Genomic DNA, 25,358 nt, shown 5'->3' on the forward strand with positions numbered 1-25,358 from the left:
GATATGAGCAGATACAAAACTAGTGAAGAAAGAATGTAAACCCTGTAAAAAAATTACATTTGTAAAAAATGCATTAAAGCCATTAATTTTTCATCAACTCAGTAAACAAATTACTCAGAATTTTTATTTATTTTGGTTTAATTATTTAGCATAGAGCGGCTCCAAATTACCTGTTTAATGTTTAAACTCATCTGTCATAATAAACATTACTTATCTATTCTTAGAATGATACTCAAAATCTTACTTTTGATTGTAGCTCACAAGCGGAAACATCATCACAAACGAGAAAGAAGTTCTCATGCAGAAAGCTCATCACGGGATAGAGAATCGAGTACAAAGAAAAAAATTGAAATAGACAGCCATAACCACAGAGAAAGAGATAGACATAAAGAGGATATTCGAGTTGTAAAAGATGTTAGAGAGGTGAGACTAAGTAAAGATGTACGAGAAGTGAGACTGAATAAAGATATTCGAGAAGTGAGACTGAGTAAAGATATTCGAGAAGTGAGGCCGAGTAAAGATATTCGAGAATCCAGGGGAGAATTTAGTGATACTAAAGTCAAGGATGAAAAACTTGTGTAAGAGAAACACTTTTGTTATATTTGGAATGCTTTTTCTGATTTAAAAAATTCATACCTGAAATGCAATTTTATCTAAAAATGTAACTTGTAATTGATATTATCGAAATATACACACTTCATGTGATTTTGCATAAATTTAAGGAAAAAAAAATTCCTTTGTGCACACGATGATTAGAAATATACGATAGTTTAGTGGTTTATCTAATATTATTATTGTTATTTTAAAGCCTCCGAATTTTTATCTACTTTCTTTACATTTTTCACATGAAATTCTTGCAACACATTTTAAGATGAACTTTATATAAAATAAACATAATACCTGGATAATTCACTGAGACTATCAATGGCATATTTATAGGGAAGGATTTGGGGGTCAAAACCCCCTCCAAAATTAAACATAACTTAAATAATGAACTATTATATGATAAGTAGGATGTAAATGTAAAAAAAGTTTTCATTATTCATTTTTTGAAATTTAAATATTTAGATCAGGGGTTTCCTACTTACATGTAGCCGGTGACTGCAATTAAAAACACCAGTCAAATGGCGGGCCGCAACTGTATCAAAATTTTATATAGGACTCTTTTATGTTTGAAGAAACATTAAATATTACTTTTAGATTTTTACCAAGTTGTACAAAACAAAAGTATTGAATTACAAATTAAAATAAGAAGTAGATTTTTAGAAATATTTAATTGCATATTAAAAAATTTGGGCTACAATAACTTTAATGTGCACCCATGTATTAGATAATTAATGTGCAACAGATATCTAATTGTTAAGATATAAAACTTTAAAAAGGTTTGTATTAAAACTTACATAGTAGCACTCAAAATGTTCAGTGACAAAATTGAGGTTTCTCTGCTGCAACCAACAGAGAATAGATATTTAAAATTTGCAAATGTGTAAATATTTTTGCCCAAAATGAGTGGTTTCAAAAAGTTAAATGCTAAATTGTATTCACAAGATACAAAAAATGAAATTAAAAAGAGCAACATACATGATTATTTTTGTTATTTTAATATTAAAAAGCAAAATAACAAGCATTACAAATATTGCTTGTTATGTATCATTTTGAATCTTCTCTCAATCAGAAACTTAGTGAAAAAAATTTTTTTTTCCTTTTAAGTTTAATTCTGAGATAAATTAACATTTTTTTCCGACTTATTAGGAGTTATAGCATAGAAGAAAATTTTCGAGCATCTAAAATTAATTATTTTTCTTTTCCGTTTATGCGATATTCAATTCAAAGAATTTATATTAAACATGATATTCATTCCCTCTTTTATGCATTTTAAAATTTACAAATGTAAATAATTTCGTCCAAAATGAGTGGTTTCAAAAAGTTAAAAGGGAGAACTTCTTCGGGGAAATTTCTGATATGCACGTGCTAAATTTTATTCACAAAATAAAAAAGAGCAAAATGCACTATAATTTTTGTATTTGAATATTTTCTTGGATGCAAACCTGAGAAATAAATTTTTTTGCACCCTTGTTATGTTAACTTTCACAGAAACGAAGAAATTAGGGGTTTTTTTAACGAAAGAAAATTATTTAAAACCCATATAGATTTTGTACGAAAATTGTCCACAAAAAAAACCACAACTAATATATTTTAGTTCGCCGGCCTCAAAAAAGGCTTTGGAATCCAGATACGACCCGCAGGCCACCAGTTGGTAACCACTGATTTGGGCTATATATATATAGAGAGAGAGAAAATGTGGAATTAATTTTTCATGTTTTCTCTATATTTTTAACTTATTTTATGAGTTCTATATACTTGCAGCTTATGCTCAGTAAATAAAACTAACACAGTAAATATTCTTAATTTTTTTCATTTTCCTCTTTTTTTCCTTCTGAGATATATATTAGAAGGACCCACAACCCCCCCTCCTTCCTCAAACATACATTGAAACTACACTACTGGAGACTGTGTCAACTCAATTCTTGTTGTAGTCTTGTATATATTAAGGTCATATGTATTTGGTTTGCAAATAACAAAACAGAAAAACTTATATAAATCTAGTTATATGGTCTACTATTGGTTGAATAGATAGAGCAGATAACTAAACATACAGATTTCTATTATTATATTGCCAATTAAATTAAAATAATACTAAGTAAGCTACATTACAAAAAAAAATTATAAAATATGATATTGTAGAAATTAATACTTTCATTGAATTCAGTGGAAATTTTAATTCAGTATCAGTTGGAGTTGAAGATTTCAACTACCAACTCTATAGCTCTGATCAACAATATAAAATTCTACACAAGGCGACAAAATTGTTATCTTTATTTTTATTTATTGCCTTTTCTGCCTTTAAAAAAACATTTTTTTTAGAAGCTCATCAAAATAAAGATTAAGTGTTATCGGAATTATTTGGCATGATGCTGTTGCCAACTCATTCAAGCTAAAATTTTCTAAAATCAAGCACTTATCCCTTTTGGTTCTCAATTAAAAATTCCACAGTGTCTGCAATAGTACTTATATTAGAATATTTGGTAGTTATTAAAAGAACGCCAGTTATTCTAATATGTGGTGAGGAGGAGAAACCCTCTCATATTAAGTTGAGGACAACTATGACAAAATCAAACAAACATTTGTTACCAACTGAAACATAACAATAAGATAAAAACAGAAAAGTAAAAGTTAAGTGTGAGTGTGCACAGAACAATGTTCAAAGCTTCTTAAATACTGAAGAAAGGTAAAAGGTTGCTGATCCCGTGTACGTCATCCAGCTGATTCCGTTAGCGACTACGCTGGCGCCACAATGGCACCAAAAATACTAACTTTCAAAATTAATTAAGCATCATTGGCATCAGTAATAGTGTGGTGTTTTTTTTTTTATAATTCTTCTAAATGAACCAGTACCTTATCTCCATTAACTTTGCTTTTTAGTACATAACGTTTTCGCTCTTCCAATTACTGTTGATTTTAAATCGTTTCATTTTATAAAAACACGCTTGAAAACTATGACTATAAACAAAAATAAACATGTAGTTTCAGATAATTTAAGGAATGCAAATTTGGTAATGTGGCCACTCTCTCCATATTAATCTTATGAGTTTGTAAAGAATATTTAAACATTATGCAATAAACTCCTAAATGGAATTGTCTGTGATTTAATTTATGACAATGGTTAAAAACTAAACCAATATGAAAATTTATTTTTTAAAACATCTCTCCTAAACACACTGATGCTGTTTCTTAAAATATATTCCATCAGTTCTTAATTTATTTATTGTTGCATTCACATATTATTGATGTTAAAGATTACAAATGTTAAAGATACACTCAAATTTAAATAATGAACAAAATTCAGTTTAAATTTAAAAAAAGGAAAAGGAAACTAATTTCTAAATTCTTTTTAGATCATTTTTATACATTATTTTTTTTAAATGTTTTTTACTGATATTAACCTGCGACCTAAATTAATAAGGGAAATTTCCCTGTTTCAACCGAGTATTGAGTTGTGATTTCTTTATTTATTTTGCATGCATATGAGCTGATTCAAAGTTTTTTCTGTTTATTTAGAGATAATTTTGATGTTAAAAAAAAGGAATGGAGGGAAAAACGTTTGAATTTCATGGAGAAGAAGCGAGAACAAAACAGAAATCAACCTGATAGTTCAAGGTCAACAAAAGGTAATACAAAACGAAGTATTATTGATAACCAAATATTTTTTTTACTGATATCTGAAAAATAAAAAATTTTTAAATTTCATTTCTTTGAAAAGCTTTTTGATCAATTTTATTAATCATTCCTTACAACCTTAATAAGAAAGAGATAACCGTGTTTGAAAAGATAAGTAGAAATAAGAGTATCTGCTCATAAAATAGCAAAGAACTTTTTAATCTACTGAATCCAAAAGAAACTGATATTTATGAAGAAGTAGATACTGTCTTCATTAATATTTAAGTAAATTGATGAAAGAAAAAAAAAAGATGAATCAGAAGAGCTTTGAAAAAATTGAAACAAAATGAAGCAAAGATACTGTCATATACAATATATTTTTTAAAAGAAATATATCTCATGCAGCTTTTAAAATGTTGGTGCAATTATTATTTTGACTCTATTTTTTAAATATTTGATTTTCAAAATTTTGAATTTTTCATAAACAGATTTTTAGTGCTCCCTTTGAGTTTGTAATATCAAGATTTGTCTGTATAAATAAATATTATCTTCAGCACAAACTATGACAACTGTAATCTCTATATATTTCTTTTATTTACTTTGATAAATATTCTTAAATAATGCTCAAAAGTTTTGTCTTTTATTTAGAATTTGTATCTAATGGCAAAGATTTAAGAGATAAACTGAGAGACAGAGAACGACAACAAAAAGAAAAAGAAAGACGTCTAGAAAGATTTCAAAGTCCATCCAAAAATATAAAGCACATTCCTTCATCAATTGTTGTAAACAATAGAGAAAAAGAGAACGAAAAAGTTCTAGGTAAAATAAAATCTCTTGTGCATCATTAAAATTTTTAAAAAAAAAATTATGTCAATGTCAAATTTTTTTGTTTTTTTTTTGTTTAAAATTCTTGTTGTGTTATAAAATCTACAGATTTTTTAATTTATTTATTTGCTGCTGGCAACTGTGTGCTTATATAAGCTCCACACAGTTTTTATAAAAATCTGCTGTATTATAAAATCTACAGATTTTTTAAATTTATTTTTTTGCTGGCAACTGTGTACTTATAAAACCTGCTTATAGTTTTTATAGAAATGATAATCATCTGCATGCATTTTAGATTCGGAAGAAATTCTGCTGTAGGTATTGTTATAATAAAATTTAGTTTTAAGTATTATCTCTGATCCATAATGGTAAAACGAATCTTCTTATAGAGTGTTAAAAAAATACATCAATATTTTTTTATAATTTTGTCAATTTTAACAATGTGTTAGTGATTTGTAGAAATGAATAGTTTGATATATTTGTAAAAACTAGTATTTTGATATTCAAAGTCTAAAGGTGAAAAGCTTGCAAAATATGAGAATAAGATTTTTTGTGTTTTGGGAAAGGATTCATTATAAAATTCATTCCAGGCCCACAAAACTTATATCTAGTCGTGCCTAATTAAAAAAATTAATGATTTGCTTTTCTTTTATATTTTCATGCTTTTTAAATAAATGCTTTATATTCTTCACTGACTGTTAAATGTTTATCCTTAATTTTTTTCCTGTCTGTTTAACAGGACCAGTCATAAATGAAGAACCAATGGACTATGAAGAGGAAAATACTGATGATAAGCGAAATGTTAAAGACAAAACTGAAAGTGAAACTGACAGTAAGTCTGAAAGTTCTACAGATAGCGAATCTGAAAGCAACACAGATAGTAAAAGTGAAGGTATGTGATTCACATGATAATAAAATATTCTCTTTGAAAATTAAAAATAATAATGATATCGAGTACATATAAGGATTTTTATTTTACGTTTTATAATTTTATTCATGAGGTGATTGATCAAACTCTCAACCTCTTAGCTAATCTTATAATTAGTTTTTATATTATCACTGCATTAAAAATGAGGTTTTATAAAAGATGATTCTTATTTTTCATATTTGTTTTTAAAAATTTGCCTTTTTTGTAATGCAGGGGTTTTGTTAGCAGTGGGCATTATTTTTATATTGTGTTACATAATATTATGTATTGATAAGAAGGACAATTATTACATTGATAAATACAATTATTGCAAAAATATGCATGACATGTTTCTTATCATTTAAAAACTAAATTATTATTTCATTTAATCTTTTTTCTATAAATAAAAATCATTATTATAATTGTTGATCTTTTTATTCTTAAACCTAGACTAGAGTTAAGGATGAAATCTATTTTAAAAGATTCCTTCTACGCCTGCCTAACACATTAGCATAAAGATCTAAAACTGTAACATGGTTGCTAAATGTTTTTTTTTCATTAAAATGTGTTATTATTTTTTATACTTTCTTTTCCATAAGCACATTTAAGAAAAGGAGCCTTGGTAATAATTTAAAAATGCTTATTGTCCATTACATGGATTTCTCGCCTTTCCTTAGAGAAAATTATTCTAATGTCTACATGTCACTTGCATTTTTGATTCCATGATGGTAGGAGATTTTCTGTGGGGCCATTTTCTAAATTTAATTATTTTATTGTTAAAAAATTTATTTTCTGAAGCGTTATTTCATTACGATTGCAGCTCTTTATTAGCAAAAATAAACTATTTTCTTTTATTATTAAATCCAATCTATGTCTTCATAAGAATAGTTTTTTTATTTATTTTTTGTCTTCATTATTGTCTGAAGAGGCGATTGAATAACAATTCTCTTCAGTGATTGCTTGCAATGAATTATTTTTAATCATATCATAATCAACAACTACAAAATTAATAATCTACTAATTCTTCCCGTTTTCACCTACTTCAATATTTTTCTCCACGAGCATTATGGATTTTTTCCACAGTTTCTAATTTCTATGTTGCCTAAAGTCCCTGGAATTTAATGTATTTATCTAATTTTTGTATGTGGGATATTTGAATTTATATAGTGATCCATAATGTCCAAATGAACAACTTTTAACTTTCCCTTTATTTTTTCAAATTTAAATCTCCTAATTTCAATAACAAATAAATGCCACTTTTGTTTACTTGATTAACCAAATAGAATAAAAATTAATAATAATCCGAATAAATAAATATTTCTGAAACAAAAATAATATATTGAAAATATTTTGTTTTGAACATATACGATTACGAGTACTTTGAAAATAAAATTTTAAAAAATATTGGGTTAATTAATTTAGCAATATATAGTAACATTCTTATTTTCATTTTGAAAACAAATACTATTTTTCTGATTAACAGTAATTTCTACATTTTTATAAACTTAGGTTTTTAATCTTAATGCACTTAAATATTTAGAAATGTATTATATTGTTTGAAAATAATAATTTAAGGAATATCACTTCGTCTTTTAATATTTTAAAAGGAAGCATATTTTAGAATTGCATAGTTACAACTAAACTGATAAACGAAAGCATTGTCATAGATAAATGCATGCAATGTAAAGTCACAGTCTAAAAACTAAACTAAACTCAGTGGCGTGTAGCCCATAGAGGGCCGTGCCCACCACAGTTTTCTTGGGCTCTAGGGTGCAGGAGCAGAAGTTCCGGTCAGGTGGTCGGCCGACCGCGGAACCCCCAGTGTTTAGTTCCCAAGCATGCTTGGTACTCATTTATCAACCCACTGAAGGGATGAAAGGCTGAGAAAGTCACAGTCACTCATGGGTATTTGAACTGAAAAGTACCGAAAAAAATTTTAATGAAAAGAACATGCAATTTTTTGTGAGAGTTGTTACAAATTGCTCTTTTATAATTCGAACATTTCAATTAAATTTGTCTTTACAATTAAAACATCATCTCATTCTCTATTTAACATTTTAACTAAAGATAGGGGAACTTTAAAATAACCATCAATTAATTCTTAAAAAAAACTCTCATACTTTGTTTGTTTTCACATTTGAATTGCAGTTGTCTTTACATTAAAACTGTTTAAATGTAAAAATGGTTAATAATTTTCAACTCTAAAAATAAAAAGTTTGTGTTATTCCTTATAATTAATTTTATTTTTAAGCTTCTAGTCAGAGTTCAGAGGAAGAAAATGAAGAATCAGGAGACGATGGATCAGCTGATGAATCATCTGGTAAATACGAATTGAACTATATATGAAACTAAGCAGATTTTTACTGCATATACCTTACTTTTACTGCTAATACTTTACAATATAATTTACTTTTACTGCTAATACTTTACAATATACTTTACTTTTTGATTTTAACATCATTATTAGTGTGAGTATGTTCAGATTTACTAAGTCAGCTTACAGTTTAGTTTTAAAAGCATTTCAAATATATATTTATAATGAACTTTTGTAAATTCTTTTTTTTTCATTATTTTTCACTACAATTATTTATTAAATTTGCGTTTAATTACAAATTGTAGATTTAAATTTAAGCAGTTTTCTTTTGTCCTTGCTAACTGCAGGCTAACACAAGATATGGATTCTACCATCCCCCAAAATAAATATTAAAACATTTTTTTTTACACATTAATCTTATATATTGATTATGGGGAAGTACTGATTAATAATTTTATGTGTCTTTTATTTCTTTTTTATTAGCTCTTCCCTTTTTTTTTTACTAAATGTAAAATGTGTTTGTTTGTAAAAAATCAATATTTTACTATATCTTTTAATGTTTCTTATGGAAATCGATTCTTACTTTCTCCCTCAGCAAAACTAGGGTGTTTTCGTTAAAGGTGCTCCTAATCTTTCCTGTTTTTTTTTTTTTTTTCTTCACTAAACTTAGTATATATCATGCTGTTTGCTTTTAATAACTTAAGCATGTAAATTGTTTAACTTTAGTTGCCCATTTTGGTTTCTTTGCTGTCAAATTCTATATTTTATCTATCTTATTATTGATTTAAGAATTCTTGAATTTTTATGTTATATTAACTGTATAGAGCTCTTGATTAGCTGTTACGAATGTGTGATAATTACATAAAAAATAAATGCCGTAACCTCAAACCTATGTCTCTAAAATTGTTACAAGCCAAACATAAAAGAATAAAATTCCATCTTAAATCCAAGTCAATCATTTTTGTGGAAAAAAAATTTCTTCGTATTTCTGCATACCATGACTTACAGTTATGGAATAACACCTTTGAGTAATTACTGTTCGATTCTCAATTTGTGAGAATTCTATCACTTTTACAACAGTTAATGGATTTTTACTTATTTTTAAAAATTTCAATGTTACAGTATTGTGACACTCAAATATCAAATCATTGCTATGCTTATTATAATCTAAAATACAATACCATCTCTTATGGCTCTGATAACCAGTGACTACTATTCTTAACTTCTAGTATTTATTACTTCTAGTACTTCTAGCTCTATTACCGTGTTAGTAAAAAAAACACAACTGTTTTACTAAGCTTAAAATAACATTGTGCCTTGATAAAAATATTTTAAACGATCTTTTGTTCATAAAAATTATGCAATATATTTTTTAATAAATTTATCTTAAGCCTATACTGTGTTCTGAAAACTATTATGGAATGTCAAAAACTTCACTCATCAAAAATAGGGATTTAAAAGTAAAATTTCTATTTTCTAGATTCTTCGTCTTCTGATGCAGAAGAAAAGGCAAAGGTAAATGAAGATAACAAATCAAGTAAAAATGATGTTCCTGCAAAAGTGGAACCAGTCATAAAAATGAAAGAAATATTTTCTACTTATCTGCCTGCCATTCAAGGTTGTAGGAGTGTTGATGAATTTAATAGTTTAACTCGCATTGAAGAAGGAACATATGGCGTTGTGTATCGTGCAACAGAAAAGGCAACAGGTTAGTCTCATTAACAACAGGTCACTCAACAGTAAATATACATATACAATCGAACCTCAACATTACAAACTCGGAGGGAGGTGGTAAAATTTTTGAGAGGCCGAAAATCAGGCATTTTAAGAGAATGTCAAAACTTTTCAAAATAATAATTGTACACATATTTAATTTTTTAAAAAAATTTGATTTCAAACACTGTCAATACCTTTGCTTTTTCATAAGTTTATCATCTTCCTTTTTCTGATAAATCTCAAGATGCCTTAACCTTTTTCAATATTTCTAATTCTGTCCAATTACTTTATACTGAAACATTTTCCACAGTAACTACTCCCTCATGAATATCAGTTTCTTTTTTCTTATTATTATTCATTAGATTAGTAAGTTTTTACCTATTTTATAATTCCTATTTTCTTTCTTATATTTTTATCTATTTTCACATCTTACATATCTACTTCTTTAGGAATGTATAATTTCAGCAAATTTTTTTTTTGTCTATTAGGGTTTGAGAAGTGTTTCTCAAAATTGTACAAGAAAAGTTTTTAGAAGTATTGAAATTTAAAAAAGCATTGTAAATTTTTCAAAAACTCAGGGGAAAAAAGCATTGGTGATTTAAGTATTTCGTGAAATTGAGGATCACCAAGAAATGTATCTAGCTAAGAGGTTTTTTTTCTTCTATTGGCAACATATCTAACGCTCTGGGAATTCTTCTTTCGTGTTTTCAAGAAAGTTTATGATATTGAGATTTGGCTGTATTACTTTTTTGAAGCATATTGTATCACAGATTTTATCATTGAATGACATTTTAATTACTTGTTCTAGAAAAGTAAAGAATGTCAGTTTATGTGGTATTATTTGTGCTCTCTTCTTAGCTTAATTTTTTCTAAACATTTTCTTTTTTTAGGTGAAGTTGTAGCCTTAAAACGATTAAAAATGGAAAAGGAAAAAGAAGGATTTCCTATCACTTCACTGAGAGAAATAAACACCTTGCTAAAAGCACAGCATCAAAATATTGTATCTGTCCGTGTAAGTTTTTATATTTAATCAGATCTAAATTCTTTCTGTCTGTCTTAAATCATGTATAGACATGAAAATATTGATAAGAAAAGTTTTAAAACAAACTCCTAATCCTTGTTTTTTTTTTAACTTTTCATTTAGCTCAAAATAATAGATATATATTTATCTTAATCTATGACAACACAAAATTCATAAATATTTTTCAATATTGTTACCCTTCCTTGGCGTTTTTTGAGGAAGCAAATTTAAATACATATTTCCTTTCTTCGTGACTTGTAACTTAGACCAGTACTCTTTTTATTGCTACAGATCAATCAACATTTGATAATTTTACCCTCTGAGGGGAGAGGAACGTTGACTTTTTAATGTTTTAAATTATTTTGATTTAATATTTTTAATATAATTGCATTTAAACATTCCTTCAAAATAAAATACAGTTACATGCATAGTATTCGTGTGGCTTTAGGTGATGTCTCTCAGTTAACCTCTCGTCCATAGAAAGTAAATACACAGTAAATAATAATGTCCCTTGAGTTTCCCAGTACCATGTGATTCACAGATTGAAGGTTGGAGACCTACATTTCAGCCATCGCAAGCATTTTAACCTCTTATTATTTCATGACCTATTTCTCTGTTTCTAAATAAAAAATATTTACTACTATCATTTTAAATTTTCTTTCATGAGCCTCTGATATTAATAATAAACTTTAAAAGTTTTACCGGATTTCAATTGAATTTTTATATAATTTTATTTATTTTTCACGTTGCAGAATTTCAGTCTTTGAATTTTTTTAAAAATATTTTACTAATTTTCTATCTAAATACCTGTACTTTTTTAACCCAAAGCTACTGAGCTGTTGCTCTCAGGACAGAAATTTGATCCCCAGTGATAGTGTAAAGCCCATTCAGGCTTCAGGCCAATTGTTCTCGAAAATAAAGGTGGTCACTGTGCAAACTGACCACATTGCCACCACCATGACTGCTGGTCACAAAATTGTGGATCCTTAACCTCCATGACCTATCTGGTTCTCAACAAGCAGCTGTGTGACTGCTTTACTCCATTTTAAAATATATATGGAAATTAAATTCCTTTCAAAATAAAAGAATTGAATTGATTTTTAATAGACTTTCCTCTTTTTATATATTTTTTAATTTAACTTTAACAACTATTTGATGTTCAGTTTTTTTTTCCCTCCAGGAAATAGTTGTTGGTAGCAACATTGACAGAATATACATAGTCATGGATTATGTTGAACATGACCTGAAAAGCTTAATGAGAACTATGAAGGAACCTTTCAAAATTGGTAAATTGCTTTTTTAATGTTTTCTATTGTAAAGCTTTCAGGCCATTCCACAAGGAGAACTGGAAAATACAAGAATATTAAAAAATCATCTAAAATAACATGAAATTTTGATAGGAAAAAACAGGAAATTTTATTTCCTATTTTTGCCTTTTAAAAAAAGCAGACTTCTCAAAGTGCAATCTATGAGATATTTAAAGATGATAATTCTGTTATATTATTTCATTTATTGTAGTATTATATGTTTTATGTTAAGCTGTTATTTCTCTAAATTTTTCTAGCAGTTAAAACTTGCATTGTTATCCTAATATAGCTCACAAGAGCACAGTGAATATGTATTTCTTCTTAATATATTGTGTATATGTTTTACTTACTAACTTAGTTCCCTCTAATACTTGGTTGCTTTATGCAAGACAAACTGGTTGTTTCTGACATTACTCAATAGAGAAGTACAGTTTGAGAAAATTTCATTAATACAAATTTTTCAAGTAGATTTACAATTAAAGGATTGAAAAACAATGTCACTGCAAAAGAATTAAAAAAAATCTTGACAAGGTCAAAACAATAACATGTGTAAATATTTTTTTAGTTAAGCCAAAAAATCGTAATATAGTCAATACAACTATAAAGAATTAATATATTAATTCTATATTAAAATATATTTTAATTCTTTATCTATAAAACCGTTAAAGTGTATAGTTCAGTTATTTCATAGAATAACTTAGATATTTCATGAAATAATTAGACAAGACAATTATAGATGAAAAATGTCATACTTAACCTAGTTTTTCAATGAAATAACTAATGAGATACTGTTAAAGTGAAAAAAGCAATTGAAATAACTAATGATAGACTGTTAAAATGAAAAAAACAATGTCTAAGTTATTTTATAAATCAATTGATCATGAATAGCTAAAATCTCTCAAAAATACATTTCACTCCTATTGCGGATGATTAATTGATATATAATAAGGAAAAGCAGATGATATAATTTATTATTATTGCTCATATTAATATCTACTTCTAAAAGCTTAAGAATGAAGTGTACACACACACACATCATTGAAAAGCAATTTCTATAAGCAGTTCAAAACTGACTAAAAGCAGCTTGAACTGGTTCAAAGAACTATCGAGTGCTATATTTCATACTTAAACGATCAAGTAATCGTTATTCTATTGAATACCTAGTTAAATCGGTAGAATTCAATAATTTTATATACTTCAACTAACTTGTCTAATTAATTCAAGAAATACCTAGTTCTTCTATGAAATAAAGGATTTCACACTTTAACGGTAACATCTATACATTAAAGTATCAATGTGATTTATTTATTTATCGCATTTCACTCAGCTCCTGATATATTTAATTATCAATTCTTTAAGAATGTTATAAACAACTAGAAATATATTCGAATCAATTTTAGCAGCAAATTTGACTTGATTAAATCATTATTTTTTCAAGAAAATCTTCGAAGATTGGAAAATTTGTTAATCGTCTAAATTTAATTAATTTGTTTAATAAAATTTTATCAACAATGTTGATCATTAAATAATTTAAAAGAATTACGTTGCGATTTCCAGATTGAACAGTTTATACTTGAATCTTTAACATTTTTTTTCTGTTTGCTTGTAGGACAATTTTTAAATTTTATTAGAATTACCAACATTGTCACGATATTTTGCCATGATATGATCTTGCGATATTTTGCCATCATATGACCTTATGATAATTTATCACAATATTTTTGTAAAAATAAAATTCTGTTTCATGATATTTTACCTTTCATAGACTCTAGTTTACAATATTTTAAAAGTACTACCTTCATTTCCTTATTTTTTTTTTTAGTGATTATATTTTTACATTGACACAATGTGATAAAAAAATGTTTATTGTAATAAGCAATATAAAAATCTATACTGTTTTATTTCGCCAAAAATGTAAAATTTTGAAGCATAAGTTTCCACTGTTTTTATTCCATTTTTTCTGCCATTATTTATAATTATATTTTCGATTGCAAAAATATATTATCATCTAAAACTATTTTTTGAATAATAAATTTTTAAAAAAAATTTTATGTTATTTCCATTGTTTTCAAAGAAGTGGTCATAAATTTGCTCTTGTATAGGTATTAGAAATATTGTTAGTTGTTTTTTATTGATACTGTGACAGCCAGCTATAAAATAACTATATTTTAAAATCAAAGCATGCAATAACCATTCAGTGTTCAACATTTCCATATATGAGTGTTTCTATGCAATTTTAATCCTGATGATGTGCCCCGACTCCTCAGAAATTTTTTTGCAACATTTATACTACGCCCTGTATCACATTTATTTTTTATTTGTTTTAAAGTAATTTTTTTCACAATAAAGAATCATGTGCCCCAGGAGGGTTCATAACTTTTTTTGTGTCCCTCCTATGATTTTTGACACATTTGACAGGCTATAGTGTGTGAGTAGAATCATCAGGTATTATTTATATTGGTATGAAATTTTTCCCAACTGTGGCGAACTGAGAAAAATTTATAATTTGGTATATTTCTGATGAGAAATTATTTGTAAAATGTTTTAAGTTTGACCCCAATAGCTCAATTAGCATATTTTTCTAAGAACTTAAACAATATAACTAATCTGTGTACACACATAAAAATGTGATTTAAAATTTAAAGCATAGTTTAGGTGAAAATCAAATATTTTCCAAATTGCTGTGATCAGAAATAAACTGAAATTTAAGCTTCTTCTGCTTGCTAAAGGTCCTACAAATTTTGTCTTTTTTTTAGAAGTTAAGATCATAAAAAAAATTTCAGGACTGTTGCAATGGCTGGAAATCTTGTTTAAGTGTAGGTAACGCAGTACTGAGTTCAAAGATTCTTCCTGAAATTAAAATTATTTAAACAGAATTATTTCATTCATTGAGGATTTAATATTTTGAAAGAAATCCATAAATTTTAATTATATTTTTATGTGTATTTTGAAAAAATGTTTTTCTTTTCAATTATGTTATTTTTAATGTATGTATCTACTTATTTCCTTACACCAAAATGTGTAGACGAAGTAAAATCTTTGATACTTCAGCTTTTGAGAGCAGTTGCCCATCTCCATGACAACTGGATACTCCATCGAGATCTGAAACCTTCTAATTTGTTGTTGAGTCATAAAGGAACTCTAAAGGTAATTTTCCCCCTTCTATAGTTGTGCTACGTAACCAATGTATTGTAGTTGTGCTATAAAACAGGGTTGCCACTTCATAGGGAAAACCTGGAAAATACAGGGAATTAAAAAATCACCTAAAATAACGGGGAAAATCCGGGAAATTTTGTTTCATATTTTCATCTTTTAAAAAATGGTGATTACGCAAAGCAGGATGTTTAAAGATATTTCAGCTATAATAAACTATTTAATTTACTATGGCATTATTTAAGTATGTTCAGCTGTTCTTTTTTTTCCAGCAATTAAAACTAGTATAGTTAGCCCAATATAGCTCACACAAGGGCACAGTAATTGTGTTTCCTCTTAATATATTAAGTATTATATGTATATATATAATATTGAAATTTTTTTCCAGATATGAGTGACAACCCTGTATAATTTAAATATTTATAAAGTAATCATTTTTTTACTTCACCCAAAACATTTGTAAAGTATTTCATCATAATGAATGAATATGGGTCTGGATTTTAAAAAAACTAACATTTTCAAAAATCTTTATCTTTATTTTCTAGGATTTAGCAAGCAAAATCCTAGAAAAATGTAATTACAATCTAGAAAATGATCGATCTTCTAGCAACCATTGAGATTGAAGTTAAATAGTTTTAGCAATTACAATGTTGCTCTTTGTGAAAATTCTACATTGTCATGAAAGTACTAAATATGTATTCTTGTATATATTAAAAAAAAAGTTTAAGCACAATTGAATTTTATTTACCGGAATCAGTCATTTTTGACAATTCATCGATTTTATTAGCTTTGATTGCTATTCAATAGTTTCTTACTTTTCTTTCTATTTATTTATATTTTTCTTTTGTTGAAAATTTCATTCAATTGATATTCATGTTTTAAAAACAAATACATTTGTATAAACATTAATTTAAAGAAGACTTTAATCTCATTTAGGTTGGTGACTTTGGTCTTGCAAGGGAGTATGGATCTCCTTTGAAATCATACACACCCGTAGTTGTCACTCTATGGTACAGGGCACCTGAGTTACTTCTGGGGGCAAAAGTAAGTTCTAATTTACTAATTTAATAACATGGTAACTATATCTATTATCTTTTTTATCTCAGTTATTTATCTTATGCTTATGATATTGAAAGTAGTTGAGAACGCACGTTTTATATAGTTCTTTAACATTCAAAAATGTTTTTAGAATTTTTGCTTGGTGCTGAATGCTTTTTTTTAAACCTTGGATCATTAAACCCCCCATACATTTCAGCTCTCATAGTTATTATATGTTACCTTTATGTTCATTATCTTAAATATTGGCTCTTTTAGCTATTAATTTTCAGCCTTCTGTGCATTGTATTAATTATTGATTATCATAATAGTTATTAATTACTTTTCTTTGTAGTGCCAGAATTATCCCAAAGTTGAAGGAATGCTAAAAAAATTTCAAGATAAGTTCATAACGAAGTATGCTGTAAAAAGTAGAAAAATATATTCTAAGATAGTACTCTAAGAAGTAGAGTTATGAAACATAAAAATAACTGCTAAAAAATATAAATGTAACGATAGTTGACTACAAGTCTAAATACAATAATGATGATTTTATTTTTAAAAGTGAGACAAAAATAATTACGCATTATATAGAAAATAATTGGTTTACAATAAACTTACATTTATTTTTTATTTTTTTTAATTCATTTACAATTTTGTAAAATATTCAAGGTAACAAGGTTTTTAGAAGAAACTCTTCTACATAGGAATTCAAATTAACGTTATGTGGATATTTAATGCCAAGAGGAAAAATAGTTTTTTAATATAACAAAGTTTTCGAGATATCGAGAGTATACTGTACTTATCTTTTTTAGAATTATCTTGATTATCTGTACTCAGGGTAATTTTCTCTTTCTACTTTTATCGGTAAAAATTTTTGCATTTATCTTTACATATTTTCTGCACATGGTGGATTTCATTATTTCTAAATTTCAAACAAAAATTAACTTTTTTTTTTTAATTTTCAAATTCAAAAGTACGCATTTGAACATCCTGTAAATAAAAAATGATTAAAGGCCTTTTACTAACATTCTCAAGATTATAAAATTATGTGTATTATTTTTAACAGTCAGTTGTCTTCTTGTAAACATAAATGTAATGGTCTGCAAAGAGACTTGGGCCATTAAATTTTTTCTATCTCTTTTCCTCCTTTGACTGTTTAAGTGAGTGAAAAATGAATCATTTTTATTTCATAAATATATTAAAGTAATATCACATTACTCTCAACATGGAAAAGAAAAAATCCAGTAGACTATGAAATAATATAACAGTTTTGATAACTGTTGTATAATATACTAAATAATTTACATTTGGGGATTTTTAGTGTCATCAAAATACAAAAACTTTATTACGCTAATAATTATAAATGGGTAATATTTTCCATTTATGATTGACATTAAATGAACTAAAATTTGATAAGTTTTTTATTATGTCAACTCAAAATTTTATTTTTACTCAAAATAGTTATTATATTAACAAAAAATTTTTAATGGTAAAACAAATAATTTATTATTGATAATTTCATAGTCTACTATTATTGATATTTAAAAAGGGAGTTTTAAACAAAAATAAATTAAACATTTCAGAAAAAAAGCATTAAACTGATTAATATTATTGAACTTGCTTCACTATGTATTAGTAATATTTATTTAAATATTCAAACAAGCAAATTATGAAAAAATTCGATTTCAGGATTATTATTTTTTATGAAACTTACTTAATTTTTGGGAATTATCTAAAATGTACTAAATCCAGGAGAATTTCTATTAAACCAGTAGACTAGAAGAAACTGGCAAATCCAGTAGAGTTGACAGCTATTCATTTCAGGAAGAAAAAAATTGGACTTTTTCAGGTATATCAGGTGAATTTCAATGGAAGTCCATACCATATTTTATCTATACCATGCAATTTTTCACCAGAAAACTTTTATTTTCTTTTTATTAGAATGTGAGATATTAGATTTTCGTGAATAAAAACATACAATAGAATGAGAACATGAAAAAGTTTCTCTAAAAGCTGAATTTTATAATATAGTTGTAATACTTATCAGAATTAATTAACCTGAATCTCAATAACTGATTGCTGTAACTAACAATTCTGAGACTGGGTTTTTTCGAGGTATAATATAGGAATATTCCATGTTTTTTTATAAAACTTTCCCTAACTATTCCCTGACAATTCCAGGTTTTCTCTGTTCTACCTGAACTCTGGGAGCTCTGTTAGAATTGCATGTATAAATATAAAAACTAAAATAAACTATAATATTTTCATGTTCAAAATTCTCCAGCTAGATGATTTTATTTTGATTAAAATAATTTTTAATAGATATAGTTTAAAAAATTAATAATTAATAAACGTTCAATTGCATTAACAAAACGTTCGTTATAGGTCGATACGAATGTTAGGAGATCTTAAAACATAATAAAATTATAGGAAGTAGGCTGTTTCTCTGAATGGAATTTTGTCTTTATTGTCATTTGGAAAATATATCTGCAAATGACCTAGTTCTTAACAATAGAAGTGAGTCTGGTTTAAAAGTGGTTGACCCTACAAAAAGGAAAGAAAAAAAAAGCAGTATAATAAAAAGATTAACGGAAGGCTCTAAGAAAACTGCAGCTCATTTTGCACTGGAGTTATGCAAAGAAAGAATTGTAAATATTAGTCACAGTATTGTTATAATACCCTTAATACCTAATACCCTTAATAAAGGCATTAATTGGTACAGAAAAAAAGTGGGTAGGTTACAGTTTATCTTCTTAGACAACTTGAAATGGACTAGAACTAAAAAAGTATGTTTTTCTGATAAATACAAAATCAATTCATTTAAGAGGGATACCAAAAAGTATGTTCTAAGTCTAGGAAGAAAAAATTTATTATTAAATTCTGAATGACAAGCATGGTAAAGGCAGTGTTAGGGTTTCGAATGTCTTTAAGATTTCAACTTATATTTACTAAAAATAATTTGAATTAAATTAAAATTATAGTCTAGCCGGTGGCTTTTGAATACAGAAGTATAGTTCATTTTAGTTTTTGTGTTTTTAGATCTTTTTTACAAATTATAATCAATAAGTAAGAATGTGATATTATTTTGAATTAGGTTATAATAATAAATATAATAAAAAGTATTTGTTTCACACTCATAACCATAAGTTAGAAAATGCTATATTGGCCACAGACCTTTGCATGCCACTGTATATCTGTGTTGTAGCAACAGATACGCTTCTCAATTTCATTAAAATGGTATATATTTTCTTATAGAAATATTCAACAGCTATTGATATGTGGTCAGTTGGATGTATTTTTGCAGAACTACTTACACTGAAACCACTTTTTCCCGGTGAATCTGAGATGGACCAACTCAAACGAGTATTTAAAGTAAGTGTTTTTTCGATGATTAGAAATAAGAATGAGAATATTTAAAATTGTATTCATATTATTTTGCAATTCATGTGTTTGTTAACAGTTAATCACTACCTACTTTTAATTTAATTTATTTTCTAGTTAAAAATTTGTATAATTATCTCTAATTTATCTATTGTTCATTATAGGAGCTTGGTACTCCAAGTGAAAAAATATGGCCTGGTTTTAATGAACTTCCTTTGGTGAAGAAATTGGCTTTTGCTAACTATCCATACAACAGACTAAAACACAGTCTTCCCTCCACTCTGAGCAATGCTGGATTTGATCTTATTAATAAGTAGGTTTAAATTTTTTTATAATTATGTAATAAGTTTTAAAGAAAAAACTTAACACGGTGTTCCTCACATAGAAACTATACTTTTTTATATTTTTTTTCATTTCTTTTTTTATATAATTTCTTTTGTATTATGAATTATACAAAGAACAAATCACTTTTATTAACTTTTAATCTATGGTTCAAATTTTTGCATGTGAAATATAACATAAAATATGTCAGTTGTTAAAAATGGTTATTGATAACAAAACTTACTGTTTTAGAGCATATTTTCTTATTAAAATATATGCATAGGGGTTAATTCTACAAGCCTACTCAGCTTCAAATTTATAAGTAGCTGCTTGTTTGGCGAGTAAAAGCAGCCAGTGTGTGATGCTGGCTACATTTCAGAAATCTTTCAGTTGGACACAAGACTGTTAAATATTTATTAAAATTAATTAGCTATAATTATAAGAAAAAGCAATAAAATACCAAGAAAACTTATTAATTAAATAAAATAAAACAACACTTAAAAACTACTTTACGGAAATGATAGTTAAAAGAAATGCTAACATAAATATTAAAACCTTGGTCACAATAATGAGATCAACTGAATTTTTAAAAAAAAATAAATAAAATTATCTGAAAGTTCATGAATGAGACGAACTCTATTGTGTACAAGAAAAAAAATCAAAACGTAGTGGAATCAGAAATGTAAAAAGAGAAAGCTGCAATCTGCTTTATAAAATAATCTGCGTTTAGTAATAAAAATTGTAGGCATATACTATTAATAAACTATCTTCTTTCATTTTTTTTATAAAAGCAAATAATTTTCAGAGAAAGCAGATGTGACCACATTAGCAGGGTTCCCTCTCAATTTCAGGAAAAAAAATTCCCTGACTTTTCTAGGTATATCAGGTAAATTTCAATGAAAATCCATATCATGCTTATCTATACCACGAAATTTTTCATCACAAAACTTTGATTCTCTTATTTGTAATGCTAAGTATTGGATTTTCTGTATAAAACAAATATCATTAAATGAGGATGGAAACATTTCAGTTTGACTTAAACGTGACATTTTAACAATAAATAATTGCAATAAATGTTAGAATTATTTAAGTTGAATCTCAAACTGATTACTGTTACTGACAATTTTAAGACTGGTTATTTTCCAGGTTTTTGCAAAAAAATTGCATCTACCCCTGACTATGCCCTGATTTTTGGAGTTAAAATAAAATTCCCTGACAATTCCAGGTTTTTCCTGTTCTCCCTGACCCATGGGAACCCTACATCCGACAAACTTTCAGTTGACCATTCAGTTTTAGTTGATGATAAAAAAAAAAAAAACGTTTTGTTTGTAATAATGTATTATCCAAAACTATTAAGTCATTTGTCAAAATAAATCAAAGATTAGTAAAATTGAGATAAAAGTGGTTTTAAAAAAAACTTTTGGTATTGAAAACGGGAGGAATGAATCCCGCAATTTGATAGGGTGTCAAAGTACCCAACAATTCTGGGTTTTAAGGTAAAATTACATTTTTCCTGAAGCTCGTTTTACATAACAATTCACAGTTTTCTAGGCAATTTAGTGCATATAAACCCTGTGGAGGAGTGTAATATAAATTGATACAATAATAATTTTAGGAAACTTACTGAATCAATAATTAGCAAGGCTAAGATATCCAACAAATTACTAGAAAAAAAATTTTTTTAGCACTGGAAAATAATATAAAATGATACAACAATAATTTTAGGAAACTCACTGGATGAATACTTGGTAAGACTATGATATCCAGGACTGAGAATAGCTTCTTTTCCCTCGAAGCTTCTGCTTGATAGTGATATCAAGGCACCACATAAACTTCTCAGTTTAAGAACAAAAACTTACGCATGTCACTAGTATGTATATTCTGGCATTCTTTTTTGTGACCGGCTAGGCTTTATATACTGGCCAGGTGGCCGAGCGGTCAATGTGCCTGACTGCGAAACTAATGGTTGTATGTTCAAATTCTGCTAATCTGTCTGTTGTGTGAATGTGGCCCACCCTATGGAAGAGTATCTGTGATGTGATTGCTCATCTCTGTAACTTAGGTTCAAAGGGCTTACCAGGTAAGGTTAAATGGGCAACAATTCCTGCATCTTCCGATTTTTTAAAGAGAGAATTTCAGTGTTTAAAAAAAAATTACTCAAATTTAATCATTATCCATAATAATTTTCTACTTTTTGAGGTGATTTTTTTGTTGTCTGATTCCAAAAATTTAACAATAGTAGTGAAATATCAGCTTGCATGTTTGCAATGTGCAAGAATTCTCATAAAACATAAAAGGAGGAAGTATTATTTTCTATGTGTTACCGACTTCTATGTGATAGTTATTTGTTACAGTTATTGTGTTACCGACTTTCAGTAAACATTCTGTTTTAACTATAATTATTTATTACCAAAAAGTTAAACAAGAAAAATATTGGTTAATATAAAATAGTTATTTGTTACAGTTATTGCATAAAAACATGCCTAAAACAAATTGTGTGAAAGTAATTGCAATAATTCATATCTATTAAGAGTTTTAAAAAAACATTTATGGAATAAGGTATATAATATACAGGAAAAAATTATTTTACTTCATTGATTAATGCATGATAACATTTTATGGTGCAAGGATATTGCGATTGTAGCTTTATTTATTTATTTTATTTTCAGATTATTGACATATAGTCCAGATAAGAGATTAACTGCAGAAAAAGCCATAATGCATGATTTTATTGAAAAAAATCATGAGGTAAATATACTATACTATAACAGTAAATTAAGTAATATGTTAAATGTAAGCAAGTATTTATTTAAAAATGCCCCTTTTGTTCTTTGTAAATTAGACAGAAAAATATTATTTTGGATATTTTTTATATGGTATTCCTTTTTATATTGCGACTTACTTGTTATACATTTAATAAATCAAAAATTTGATAAAAATTGTTTTAAAAATTAGATCTGTTAGAAGTTTTTAAAAGTTTTCTGTAATTTTATTGTCAGTTTTCAGAAATTTTTTTGTCATTTCTGGAAATGTATGCGAATGTTTATATTCTTTTAAGTGACCTATGGCCACATCCAATAAAATTTCTAAAGAACTATTTGACAAAATTAATTTAGATATATTTAAAATTACACAGTTTAAAATATGTAAAAAATTTTATACCTTATACTGCTTAAATTATAATTAAGAATAATAAAAATAAAATATTCAATAAAAATTATTTTTTACGTGATAACTATCTTTGGATAGTAAAGTAATTGTAATGTCAAAATGTTTAATTCTATTTTTATCAATTACAGAGTGAAGTGAGTGAAAAAAATACAATGGCTGAAGCTGTTGCCCGTTACAACTCAATTGGAACTAATGATGATCAATCTGCTCAAGGAGGTGGATTTAGCTTAAAGTTTTAACAATGTAAATAACTATGAAACTTGTAAATTATGTAATAAAGATTTTCATTTTTTTAATTAATAAGGTTTTCATAAGTAGCCTAATTACAGATTTATTCTAATAGTTCATAAATAAAGGCATAGCACATTACTGCTATATTAATCCAACTGGTAATAGTATGAAATTTACAAATTTAAAATACGAGGTGAATAGCAAAGAAACTTATGAAAAGAAAGTTGTGAAAGCTGTTATGTCACAGGGCTTGCTTCCAATTGAATTCTGATTTGTATACTGTTTATCTTACACTGTTGACGATGAAGTAAATATTCTAAAATTTAAGAACAAGCCCAAATTCCTCTTTTGTTTTTTTTTTTAGATTGTTTTAAATTTTCAATTCATAAGTTTCTTTCTTGGTACAACTATCAAAAAAAATTTAAATATCTACCCAGTTACACTGAAATAGTACATTTGTGAAAATAAACTCATTTCATTTGAACTTCAAAATATTTCTTTATAAATATAAAATGAAAATATGTAACCATTAAAAGAAATTTCATTATTTTTAAAATTTTGAAAAGTTTCATAAAAATTACAAACCAAAAAAAGATTAAATGAAGTATTAAATGTTTTGGGACAGATTAATGCAACAGGCAAAAGGTAATTACAAAATGTTTTGCAGCTGTCTATTTTAATTGTTTATTTAAACTTTTTTATAAGAGGTAAAAAAATTTTATTAGAACATTACTAATAACAACTAAGGCATTAATTCCTCTCTTAAAATATTCAGATGAAAAAAAATAAGAATCTGATTGTTTTAGGATTAAAGCAGTCATGTTAGAAAGAAGTAAGAATTGGAACAATGCCTTTTAATTTCAAAGTAATTTAAAACTTTTTGATTTGAGGTGGTTTTAAAATAAAACTATTCTTTTATTTTATAGAGAAAAAAAAGTGATTGTATCTACTTTATTTGTTTAAATTGCTATTTTTTTTAAAAAAAATTTAAAATCTAATGAATTAAAAAAAATTTTTAATTATACATATTTTTGTTTAAAAATAATTTTTAAAAGATTTAAAAAAAATAGGTGTTAGGTGATATATAGCAAAAAATTAGTTCGTAAAAAGACAACATTTTTAGAGCATTAAAGAATAAAGAACTTTTTAAGTAAAAAGAAAATGAGAGAAATTGTAACATTCAGTTTGTTTTTTACTAAATGTTTTTTTTTTTTCAATATAATATTTCTTACTGGATGTCTTTTTTTTTTTAATTTTTATTATTTACATGATGTTAATATGTTGATTGAATAAGGTGAAAATACTAAAAAAAAATCACATTTAATTATCTTGCAACCACAGAACAAGATTATTTAAAATTCAGTTTTTTTCTCTAATCATAATTACATGGGATAGAAAATTACATTCATGCCTCTAGGTTGTTTATTTAAACCAGGAGTTTCCAACTTACATGAGGCCGGGGGCCACAATTAAAAACACCAGTTAAATGGTGGGCTGCAACTTTGTCAAAATTTCATATAGGACTCTTTTATGTTTGAAGTAACATTAGATATTGCTGCAAGATTTTTATCAAGTTGTTCAAAACAAAACTATTGAATTACAAATAATAATAAATATTTTCTTGGTGCAAAACCTGAGAAATAAATTTTCTTGCACTGTTGGTATGTTAAATTTCACAGAAACCAAGAAATTAGTTTTTTTTAACATAAGAAAAGTATTTTTACGAAATATAGATTTTTTACGAAAATTGTCTGC

The 25,358-nt window shown here is 26.6% G+C and overlaps 1 protein-coding gene across 1 annotated transcript in view; it reads left to right on the forward strand.

Annotated features, from left to right (window-relative positions):
• Positions 1 to 23,675, forward strand: part of LOC107442691 (uncharacterized) — a 29,412-nt gene extending 5,737 nt beyond the window's left edge. Inside the window, exons 4-17 of the mRNA XM_021147368.4 lie at positions 257 to 578; positions 4,120 to 4,229; positions 4,867 to 5,037; positions 5,783 to 5,935; positions 8,202 to 8,270; positions 9,745 to 9,972; positions 10,871 to 10,992; positions 12,182 to 12,287; positions 15,334 to 15,455; positions 16,398 to 16,505; positions 19,755 to 19,871; positions 20,045 to 20,193; positions 22,871 to 22,949; positions 23,501 to 23,675. Of these exons, the coding sequence (XP_021003027.3) occupies positions 257 to 578; positions 4,120 to 4,229; positions 4,867 to 5,037; positions 5,783 to 5,935; positions 8,202 to 8,270; positions 9,745 to 9,972; positions 10,871 to 10,992; positions 12,182 to 12,287; positions 15,334 to 15,455; positions 16,398 to 16,505; positions 19,755 to 19,871; positions 20,045 to 20,193; positions 22,871 to 22,949; positions 23,501 to 23,611 (1,967 nt within the window). The 3' untranslated portion in view covers positions 23,612 to 23,675. The remainder of the gene's footprint in view (positions 1 to 256; positions 579 to 4,119; positions 4,230 to 4,866; positions 5,038 to 5,782; positions 5,936 to 8,201; positions 8,271 to 9,744; positions 9,973 to 10,870; positions 10,993 to 12,181; positions 12,288 to 15,333; positions 15,456 to 16,397; positions 16,506 to 19,754; positions 19,872 to 20,044; positions 20,194 to 22,870; positions 22,950 to 23,500) is intronic.
• Positions 23,676 to 25,358: the final 1,683 nt, after the last annotated feature.

The sequence above is a fragment of the Parasteatoda tepidariorum genome, chromosome 6, assembly GCF_982258835.1.
Source record: "Parasteatoda tepidariorum strain Cologne lab strain chromosome 6, Ptep-v5.0, whole genome shotgun sequence".
Lineage (NCBI taxonomy): Eukaryota > Metazoa > Arthropoda > Arachnida > Araneae > Theridiidae > Parasteatoda > Parasteatoda tepidariorum.